Below are 12,033 nucleotides of genomic sequence, written 5' to 3'. Positions count from 1 at the left end.
CTGTGTTTTGTATAAACCGCTATTGATATATGAAACAATGCATTTGCGTCTTCGTTTTGAAAACAATGCATTTGCGTAATTTTAAAAGTGAAACAATTTATTTATGTGAATTGCCCTATTATTTATTAAAAATAGATATTAATTAACTATAAATTTAATTTTGATGTATTAATATTGTAAAATATTTTACACAATTGTATAATCACATCTATTTTTTATGATCATTTATACGATCAATGTAAAAAGTGGTTATTTTTACTGATGTGCCATTATGTAATTAAATACAGATGTAAAATTATTTTAGACTAATAGTGCATCAAAATCAAATTCATAAATTATTATTATAAAATATTAACCATGATAAATATATACTAAAATTAGATACTAAAATACACATTGTAATATAAGATATATATTAAAAATAAATAAAATTATACATATGTTGTACATAAATATATATAGATTAATTTTAACGTATAAATAATATTTTTAATAATATATATATATATATATATATTTTTTTTTTGAATATATAACATATAAAATAATGCTATATAGTATTCATATAAATCAAATTAAATAATTTTAATTTATTGGGGTAAAATCTATATAGAAAATCTCCACGCGGATCATATCATTCAATCCGTACTGTGCAATGTGCTGCTTATGATAATGGTTACAAACAAGTCAAACAAATCTTAGAAAGTCACACATACATTGTATATGATAGGTTGATGCGTTGTCGTCTCAGGCATGAAAGCATGAACTGAATAAAAAACATTGGAAATTCCAAGAGAAATCTTTTACTCATTTCTTATTCTTTTAAAAAAAGAACAACAATAAAATACTGCTGGCTCAAACTCATTATCATCAGGACCTAATTTAGTTGATTAACTAAGTCCGATAACAATCACTAATCAAACAATTAATCATCTTCAAGTCCTTCACGAAACAAAGTCCGAAACAGATCCATCACCTGCTTGTTAAGAACAAGACCAACCTCGACCCCACCTTCATTGCCATCACTATTCTCAGCCAAACCCATCGTTAGACCTCTATCAATCGAAGCTATCTCAACTTTTTCAGGTTTTCCCCAACCAAAATCAATACCATAAACACCAAACCTATTGGAACCAGCAATACCAATTATTTCAACTCCTTCTTTAGCCATATTCATGTACTTATCAAACGCTGATGCTTCTACACCACGAAAACCTTCAATACCCAACATTTTTGTCGTCTTGTAAATTCCCTTAGCGACAAGAACCACTCCATTTTCTTTAACATAGTCCTCTGGTTTTGCATCCACAAAATTACCCCACACACAGTTACCACAATAATTTTCAGGTATTGGAGGCTCTAACCTCTTCCTACAATCACCAGTGAAAGCGAACCCGAATTTTTGTCTCTCCTTAAAAACTCCATTAATCGCCTTAGCGATACAAACCAAGACATAGCTGCATGTTAGAACAAAAGTAGAAAGAGTACTAGGTGGTGTGTTTGTAGATTCTTCATCATTACCGTTATTAACGTTGCTGTTCCAATTGGACAACACCTTTTTCTTCACCTTCTCCAAATCTGAACGCGTGAGCTTGAACGTTGCACGAACCGAGTCCTTCACCTTGGGTTCGAACGGTAGAATCTTCAAGCTTTTCTTGATGTTGTTCTCATCAGGGAACATTTTGGACATGACATCCGACCAATGGTTCAATAACAAGAGTCCAACATCCTTTGGATCTTTGATAACTTCTCTATCAAAGAAAGGCTCGAATTCGCGAACCAAAGTGGGTGATTCTTTCTGTTCTTCTTCAAGGCTTTGACATATGGAAGCCCATGCTTTGATGAACATGGTGGAAGATTTCCCATCGAGAGCAGCATGGTGGGTGCTGATTCCGATGCTGAATCCACTGTTCGGGAAGAGAGTAATCTGAAGAGACATAAGAGCAGCACGAGATTCCAGTGTTTCCAGTTCTGGTACAAAGCATCGAGTTTCAGAAGCTTCACGCGGTGAGTTATAGCCCAAAAGATGGTTGAAATCTGCATCGGATTCTGCTATGAGAAGTGAAACACCATCACCAAGATTGTATTGAAGAATTGGTTTATCTGAATGAGAAGGCCAAAGTAGGTTTCCAGCAAGAGGGAGGAAGTGTTGGAGGGTAAGAGAGAGCGAGGTTTTGAGCTTGGGAAGCACATGTTCGATGAAGAAAGATGGAGGAGAGTGAAGTTTGTAGAAGAAGACACGCTCAACGGGGTGGAAGCGAACCCAGAACAAGTCAAAGAAAGTGAGAGGTAGAGAAACAGTAACACCGGTTGATGGCGTTGGTGGTGGAGAAACTGTGTATTTGTCAAGGATTTTGATGGAGATGTTGTTGTTAGAAGAAGCCATGGATGATGATGATGATGGTGGAAATTTGAGAAACAGAGGAAAAATGTATGGTATGGTTGGGCGGCCTGCAATGGCGGTTATAATGGATCCCTTTTTGTAGAATAATGTGATTGGAATGTGATGAGAAAGCTCATTATTATATGAAATACGAGGAATGCTAGTCCTAATCAGTTTTGTGATTTGTAGTCATTAATTAGTTATTATTAGTATTTTTAAGGATATGAGATTTCATCTAATTCGGTGAGATTATTCATTTTTCTTTTACTGATTAAGTATCAACTAAATTTTAATAAAAATACTGACTTCTTAGACTTTTTCTTTTATTGATTAAATGCTGGATAAATTTTATTGAATTCCTAGATTTTCTCTATAAATTATGGTCACATCACAATTATTAAGTAGCTATATATTAAAATCATTCAATCAATTCTATTAGTATAAAATATTTATTAAAATATATATATATATATATATTAAAAATAAATTAAAATTATATATAAATATATTAATAATTAATTTTAATAGTTAATTTTAATATATAAATAAAATTTTTGTTATTAAGTACTTGCATAATATCATCTACATTAATTTAATTTAACTTTTATTTATATGTGCCAAAAATTAGATAAATGAACTAACTTCTCATAAGTCTAAATAAACTACATGCAAATTAGAGCTAATATATACATAAAAAAATTAGATAAATGAGCTAACTTTTCATAAGTCTAAATAAGCTACATACAAATTAGAGTTAATATATACATAAAAGATTAGTCATAGTATATATCAACATAAATATATATTATTTATATAAATAATTATTTTAATTGTTAATTTTTCGTAGACAGGTAGTCGATACTTTTCATGTATTTTAGAAATTTAAGTGGAATTGAGCTTTGATATTATAATTTTAATTTTTAAAACTTAAGAGTAGAGAAGTATGCATGGTAGCGAAATGCGTTTTTGTTGTTGTCTTGGCCTTGCCTAGTTTACATCACAGATGACGAATTATTCAAAGAAAACGAGGGGTCTACATTTGCAAAAATATTATAGGCATATTAAAATTAATCATTAAAATTAAATATTAATATATTTATATATAAATATATATAATTAAATTTATTTAATTTAATATATTATTATATTTTAATATATATTTTATATTAATAATTAATTTTAACAGTTAATTTTAATATATATTTTTATATTCGTTGTCAAATACATGGTTGACACGGCTTCTATAGTTCTAGATATGTTTTCCACTTTGCCGGAGAATGGCATTTTTGCTTTTTGGTTGTCATATTCATGTAATAAATAATTAGAAAATATCAAAACACTTCGTCTCAAATAAGGTTTGAAAAAGACTAATAAATCTAAGTTAGTTGTCTAACTTCTATCACTCTGATGCAAGCAATCATTCTAATTCAGGATTTCCCTATATCACGGGTGTCTGTTAATAGCAAGTTCCCAATTTTTTATTGTAAAAATAATTAAGTCTTTTTTTTTTATCAAATTTAATTATAAATAAATTTTTTATATTTTTAAATAGAGAATATAGAAAGTTTTTCCGGCCATGATTTGAATCTAACAATGTGAACAAATCTATTAATCTCAATATACAAATGTCAAAAACTTTTTTTATCTGCTTTAAATATTAAATTTTATTTTTATTCTTTTTTAATTTTAACTTTAGATATGGCTGATTTAGTGGTCATGGTGGAAAGTTTGCCGGACAAGACACAACGTATGCACTTGTCAAACAAGATTTTTTTTTTTTTTTTAACTTTGACTAAAGAAAAGGTGATAATAACATGGATATTACTGATTAGTCTAATTAACTATTAGGGCAAAAAATGAAATTAAACCAAGGAGGAAAGAATTTACACAAATCAGTCAAAATTGAAATTGTTTCACGAATGAGCTAAAGCACATTACTATATAATTCGAACCAGCATGGTTCGAATTACAATAACACATAATTCGAACCAGAGTAGTTTGAATTAGGATGTAACACTTGATGAATGTAATTCGAACCAACATGGTTCGAACTAGATTTGAGAGTAATTCGAACTAGGCTTGTTCGAATTACGTACTTGCACGCTTCACAAAGCAATTCGAACCTACTTGGTTCGAATTAGTAAAAGTTTTCCTCGAGTAGTAATTTGAACCGGGCTGGTTCGAATTACACGTTTTGCAGCTATAAAAGGAGTTCGAATCAGCCCCACTCGAATCACTTTTCCATCCTCATACCCCACCAAATCCAAGAGAAAACGACCCGGGTTCGATCCGACAAAGACTTGAACGGAATACTCAGCCGATGGGGGACGATCCGGCAAGGTTATATCGGTTGGATGGAGTTGCTCATATAGCCGGGGTCATCAACGACGAGGTTAGTACATAAAAAACTTCGTGCTAGCGGTATATCTGAGTTAGTGGTTTTGCATGCGGTTTTAGTGGCGGTTTATGTTAGCGGTTAATCGTAGTGGTATTGCAAGTGGTTTAGTTGAGAGGTTTTGCATGCGGGTTAGTTGGTGGTTTAGTTGGTGGTTTATGTTAGTTGTTTTATGTTAGTGGTTTATGTTAGTTGTTTTATGTTAGCTGTTTTATGTTAGTGGTTTTTGTTAGTTGTTTTATGTTAGTGGTTTAGTTGTGTGGTTTATGATAGTTGTTTTGCATGTGGTTTTCGTTAATGGATTTTTATGCGGTTTATAATAGTGGTTTATTCATGTGCTTTTGTTGGCGGTTTAGGTTAGGTGTTTTTAGTATTGGTTTTGTTAGTACTTTTGTATGCGGTTTTGTTGATGATTTACTTTGGCGGTTTATTTTGGTGGTATTGGAAGTGGTTGACCATGTGCTTTTGTAAGCGATTCATGATAGTGGTTTTGCATGTGTTTGACATAAGTGGATTTCTTTGTGGTTTATGTTAGCGGTTTGAGCATGTGGTTTTCCAAGTGGTTTGATATATTGGTTTTGCATGTAGATTCTGTTAGCGGTTTCCTTTAGTGGTTTATGGTGTTGGTTATTTTTGTCATTGGTTATTAAGTTGGTTCTAATAATGCGTTGCATGTAATGCGCAGCCACAGCGATGCATCAGGAGCATGCGGCGGCAGCTGGGCATGCAACTCGATGAGAGATACGTTCCGTACTTGCAGATGGCCAGATTATACCATCTTGCGAGACTGAACGATAGATGGTTCTGGTTAGATGAGGCCCTTGTCAGTGCCTTCGTCGAGCGCTGGCGTTCAGAGACGCACACCTTCTATATACCGTTCAGAGAGTGCACGATCATACTTCAGGACGTGGCGTACCAGTTGGGGTTGCCAGTGGACGGGCGTTATGTCAGCGGCTGCCTTTCAGATTTCCAGATATACATCCAGGGTGGCCGTCCAGCTTGGGTGTGGTTCCAGAAGTTGCTTGGAGTGATTCCTCCTCCGAGCCAAGTTCAGAAGTACGCAGTAAACTGCAGCTGGTTCCAGGAGACTTTTGGAGAGTGCCCTGAGGGAGCCGATGAGGAGACTGTGCGGCGATTTGCTCGTGCCTACATCATGATGTTGTTGGGCACGCAGCTGTTTGCCGACAAGTCCGGCAACCACATTCACATCAGATGGCTTCCCTACGTAGCTAGGCTTGAGGAGATGGGTACCTATAGCTGGGGGGTCTGCAGCACTGGCATGGTTGTACCGGTGCATGTACCGAGTGGCGAACAGACATGTGGTCAAGTTAGCGGGCCCACTACAGCTACTTCAGTCCTGGATCTTCTGGCGCTTTCCTAGGTTTAGGCCTGCAAGGTATGACACGTTCAGCTGGCCGTTGGCCTCGAGGTACTTTATTCAGGCTTCTCTATTTCAATTTAACATAGCTAATTCCATGTTCATTAATAATGTATTACAAATCTCTCACACATTTAATTAGCCATAAGACACAAGTGAGATGCAGGTGGCCAGGTTACAACCCTTCCGGTAGCGAGAAGGGTCCTAGAGTGCAGATGTGGAGGCTGAGGATAGATATGTTACAGGACAGGGAGGTGAGTACGCTACTGCCTAAGTTTATTTAGTTAACCAAACTTTATGAATTGGGTGCATGAGTTGGCCTGACAATGTTGAGTTCTCTGTGCAGTTTATCTGGATGCCATATAGCAGCCCCGAGGTACTTCAGGTTGTGCATCCAGAGGCTTTGGAGCCTCGGCATACGGCGTTGTGGCGGTCTGTGACGTCACTGATATACTTTGCCGTCATAAAGTGGCATCAGATAGATAAGGTTCTACCGCAGTTCGGCGGGGTCCAGCCCTGTCTGCATCCCGCCCTGAACATCGACTTTCTGATGTCGAAGACGGCAGAGGCGGTGATCGATGGTTCCCGTACGCTTTGCAGTCATGGCATCTCCATTGGGAGTCCCGTGCGGACCACGTGCTCAGGTTTGATGTTGTTGCCGACCCTAGACCATCACAAAGAGTTCCGCGAGCCTTCCATATGTTGCCTTCACCAGCGAGTACACAGGGAGGTTTCTGACACCCTTCAGGATTGAGTTCACACACTCGGAGATATTCGTCGTCATGTGCCCGAATCTCCGCCCCTCATCACAATGCTGAGTCCACAAGGAATACTCAATCCGGTTCGCCCACTCACACATCGTCGGGTCTTCAGACTGCAGAATATCAAACCAGTAATCAAACTCAACCTCGGTCTTGGCGTACGCCGCGTTGACAAGAAGCCTCCGTGCATCTTTGCCCTTGAAGGTAAGGGCAAAATTAGCCGCTACATGTCGAATGAAGAATGCACGGTATGCAGATGGAGGTAACCAACCTCCGTCGGGAGCCTCAAGCGCGGCCTTGATGCCGTTATGCCTGTCCGATATAACCAGCAGACCCGACTACGGTGTCACGTGCTGACGCAGGTGGGAGAGAAAGAATGACCAAGACTCAGCATTCTCACCCTCAACTAGTGCGAATGCAACAGGTAGTATGTTGGAGTTCCCGTCCTGTGCAATCGCGATAAGCAACGTTCCCCCGTACTTGCCATACAGATGGGTGCCGTCAATACTAACCAGCGGCTTGCAATGACGGAATGCCTCGATGCACGGTGAAAACATCCAGAACAATCTGTGAAAATAAGCTTGAGACTCGTTGAGTTGTCCACCAACTCGAACAGGGCTTGTCCTTAGGACTACAACAGTACAAGGCATCGTCAACTGGACTCCCAACACCCACCTGGGGAGCTCATTGTACGACTCATCCCAGTCACCATAGATGAGGGCAATAGCCTTCTGCTTCGCCAACCAGACCCTCCTGTACGTCGGCCTAAACCCAAAGTGTGCGGCCGTGGCATTTAGGAGCACCTTGATGCTGACAGATGCATCAGCCCTAACCATTGGCATAATGAACGCCGAAATCACATGATAATCCAAACTCCTATGGTCGCTCGAGATGGAGGTGGCAAGACAGGTATGAGGTCCATTGTACCGTTTGACCTCCCAAATGTCCTTGCGCTGCCGGAGACTCAGCCGAATCAACCATGTGCACCCATTCCCGAACTCAGAACACTTGCCCACATACCGGCAATAGTCAGACTCCACTACCTTGTACTGTACTCCTCGGCGGATGCTGTAAGTCTTCACACTTAACAGGGCCTTATCTTTATCCTGAAATTACTGACCAACCTGGAACTCTGTCAGACCAGTAGTCCCTTCCGCATCTCTAGCTCCAAATCCAACAGGCTGCCCAGAAACCCCCTCCTGCCTCATGGCATCCAAGTCCAAAAAGGAAAAATGTGGTGGATACTGCTGTGTGCTAGAGCTAGAACCATCTCCCACCCCGGCAGGCTCATTCGCTTCAATATCATCGCCACTGTCATCATCAATCATATCCGGCTCGACGTCATCATCCTCTGCATCACCCAACAATCCGTCTCCAACCCCAAGCGATGCAGCGCACTGTAAAGAGGTCGACAGAAATTTCCCTGTTCCGACCTTGTCGCCTACGCTGCCATTGAGATCAACAGCGAAAGAAGGGGAGGCGACAGGTTGGACCGGTGGCTCGTACGCAGGGACGGACGAAGAAGCAACGGCAGGTCTGGAGCTAGAACCGGCTGCCGTGGCTAAAGTGGTGGTATTCCGGTTCGAACCCCCTGAGCTGGATACCACATCAACCAACTTTGCCAACAGTTCCAGTGTCCTCACTCCCGATCGTGAAACAATCATACTTCACGGTTTCCTGGAGCACCGTGATTGGAATGCGATAGAAAAACTTCTTAACCCGCTTTGCACCTTCCAGACCAAGTTTCATCAGTACAGACCTAACAAGGTCATCATAGCTCGTCGTAGGCCTCACGATAATACAGAGAGGATCCTTATCAGTGAACTTAACACCGGAACGAGTTTTTCTCTTAATCGATTCTCAGTGGTGAACCAACACTACAAAAATCTCCTCACTAGCCATCTTACACCCTCTAATGAGAGCAACTCACGTTTACAACCATATATATACAGGTCTGGTGCTCACTAATTCAAACCAGTCTAGTTCGAAATATGTTTTGTGTAATTCGAACCAACCTGGTTCGAATTACTTTGGGAAGCTTCTCCTTGTATAATTCGAACTCACCTAGTTCGAATTATGTGTGTTTTTAGTTCGAACCATATTGGTTCGAATTAGTGTGAATTTTTCCTAAGCAATTCGAGCTGATTCGGTTCGAATTATGTGTTATTGTAGTTCGAACCATGCTGGTTCGAATTATATATTAATGTGCTTTGGCTCATTCGTGAAGCAATTTTCAGTTTGGCTGATTTGTGTATATTCTTCCCCCCATTGGTTTATTTCTGTTTTTTGCCCTAACTATTATGATGACAATAACTCGGTAAGGATAATTAATTGGATGGTGAATATTTAAAATTAAGTAATGTTAGAAGACTAATACTTTTTATTAATATTAATTAATATAATAATATTTTGGTTAATATTTTATTTTTATATTATAAAAATTAACTAAAAATAAAAATAAAAAAAGTTAAATTTATTGTTTTTGTCAATATTTTTAGATATTAATATAATTTTTTTAGTCTAATAATTTAATAATATATTTTTAATTTATAATTTTAAATATTATTGATTAACTACTCATAATAAATAAATAAATTTTGCCAACCCTTTTATGTTTCTCTAAATTTTATTAGTCACGTATAATTGTTTTTTAAAATATATTTACAAGAGAGGTAAACTATATTTGTAGCGATTCATAAGAAGGCATGTCAAGCTTTGGTTTTGCAAGTTGGAGGTTTCATTAGGGGTGTTTGTGGTGCGGTTTAGTTCGGTTTTTGAGAGAAAAGTCATCCGATTCAATCGTTTAATTAAATTGCAGTTTGGTTTGGTTCAATTTTTTTATCGAAGCCATTCGAACCAAACCAAACTAATTAAAATCAGTTTGGTTTGGTTTGATTTGTTCGATTTTTCCAGTCAATTCAAAAAAAATACTACCATACTATTTCACAAAGTCATAACATTAAAATCGACAAACACAAATACACAATATTTAACAAAATCTTGATCCAATGAAATTTAACAACAAAAGAAATTCAAATACAACAATTAAAGAAAATGGGAGACAAATTGTAGAGACCTTGCTAAATTCTATGGTGACTTGTGAAAAGATGATGCAATAGACCTACTTCTTGCAATTGAAAGAAAGGGAAGATTTTGCTAAATGCTGCTTCTCGGCGGTGGTGGTGTTTACAATGCCGATGGTTGGGCTGTTGTCCATCTAAAAGAATGAAGTCCATCAGATACCAAAAACTCAAGAAAATCTCTATACATGGCAAGGTACCAACTGCAAGCTACTAAAGCTATAAAGGAATAATAACTTGCATTTTTTACCCCATAACTCTGATTTGGTGAGTCAAGATAACTATTTTCTAAACAAAGAAATAAGATAGGAAATGAAAGGAATAAGAATTTAATTAGAATATAAAGAAGGCACTCATCATGAATGAAAGAAGTCCTATGAGTATGCTGCATTCGTAAATTAAAAAGTTTAGTATAGACTATTAAAAAGCTGTATAGACTACAGAAAAGTAACCAACATCTACAACTACTCTTAGATATAGGTTACTTGTGTAAAAGCATATAACCACAATCTAAAAGTTAAATGAATAGATTAAAAAATAAATCACATAACGAAACATCATAACTAAAATCAATCTGACATTGAAACAGACCACATAGGATTCCAACTTTTAGGATGAACTGCAGGAGCAGGAGTAGCAAAACACAGAAATATTAAATTAAAATCAGCATCTCATAATATTAACTGACTTGTGCTATACTAGATAAAAGGACTTACAATCACTGAACCAGCAATAAAACAACAACCAGCAACAATGAAATCAATAATCAGTGACAAGTAAAATAATAAAACAAATAAAACAATCAATTTTTCTAAACAATGAAAAACAAATAAAACAATAACAAGTTAAACAACAACCAGCAACAATGAATCAATGATTATTGAACATAAATTAGTCAAATTACTTAATTACATACCTGACTCGGAGGCTCGGGCTCCATATCTCACTTGAATCGGAGGCTGGATGGCTCGGTGGTTGGTGCTGTGCTGTGCTGTGTTGTGGGTGGCTAGAAACGCGACTTGGATGAAGGCTTCGGTGCTGCTGGGCTGTGCTGTGTTGTGCTGTGCTGTGCTGGGTGGCTCGGTGGGAACTGGGAAGAAGGCTTCGGTGCTGCTGGGTTGGTGCTCGCTAGAAAGAAGGCTTTGGCGGCACTGCCAGGTGGTGGGAGGAAGGGCTTCGAGCTCGAGACTCCAGTGCAGAGAGCAAGAGTTCGAGATTGAGAGAAGAGAGCAGCTAGGGGCCTAGATCTAGTTTGGGGGTGGGGTTAGGTCACGAGTAAGTCGGGAGAGGATAGTCACGTTTGGGGATGTGGGAGGACGGAGGGTGTTAGTTTTTTTAGGGTTTTTAATATACCAGTTCGGTTCGGTTGAGATTTTCATTGTCAGAATCGAAACCGAACCGAACCACAATAAAAACAGCAAAACATATTATTTTCGATTTGTTCAATTTTTTATTTTTTCAGTTTAGTTGGTCAGTTTAGATCGGTTCGAATTGATTTTGAACGCCCCTAGTTTCCATTACGAATTAAGTTAGAGTCCAAAGCATGCAGAGACTAAGGGATGGATTTGCTGTTTAAGATTGCCATTCTGAACAATTCTTGCACAAATAAAATTTTGAATAACTATAAAATATTAATGATTACTTTTTAATTATTTAATATTAATTAATTTTTATTTTTTTATTACAATATTATTCTTGTAATTTTTATGTTTTAGATGGTTTAAAATTTAATATTTAAAATTTAGATTTTAGAATTTAAAATAAAAAATTATTTTAAAATTAATTGATATTGGTTAAAAAAATTAACTCTTTTTTGTTACTTCTGGTATCTCTCAATATGACCGTTCAATCACTAATCCGTCGCGGATCAAAACTCTATTTAAGAGTTTGTCATTGGTTAAACAAAATTAACTCTTTATTAAACTCTAAAATACTTCAAATAAAAAGAGAGACATTTTCATACCTACTCATTCCACTGTATAAAAAGTCCAATAAACAATCTGACAGCCAATGATTTAATTTAAATCATTCCAAAC

General features: G+C 37.1%; 1 protein-coding gene across 1 annotated transcript; it reads right to left on the bottom strand.

Annotated features, from left to right (window-relative positions):
• Positions 1–787: 787 nt before the first annotated feature.
• LOC107635421 (phenolic glucoside malonyltransferase 1) lies at positions 788–2,523 on the bottom strand. The gene has a single exon (XM_016338895.3). It carries the CDS (start codon positions 2,384–2,386, stop codon positions 926–928), a length of 1,461 nt encoding a protein of 486 aa, XP_016194381.1. The 5' UTR covers positions 2,387–2,523; the 3' UTR covers positions 788–925.
• Positions 2,524–12,033: the final 9,510 nt, after the last annotated feature.

This window comes from Arachis ipaensis, chromosome B4 (assembly GCF_059453495.1).
Source record: "Arachis ipaensis isolate K30076 ecotype BB chromosome B4, ASM5945349v1, whole genome shotgun sequence".
Taxonomy (NCBI): domain Eukaryota; kingdom Viridiplantae; phylum Streptophyta; class Magnoliopsida; order Fabales; family Fabaceae; genus Arachis; species Arachis ipaensis.
Note: the sequence above shows the minus strand (reverse complement) of the source record. Positions and strands in the feature narration are given on the sequence as shown.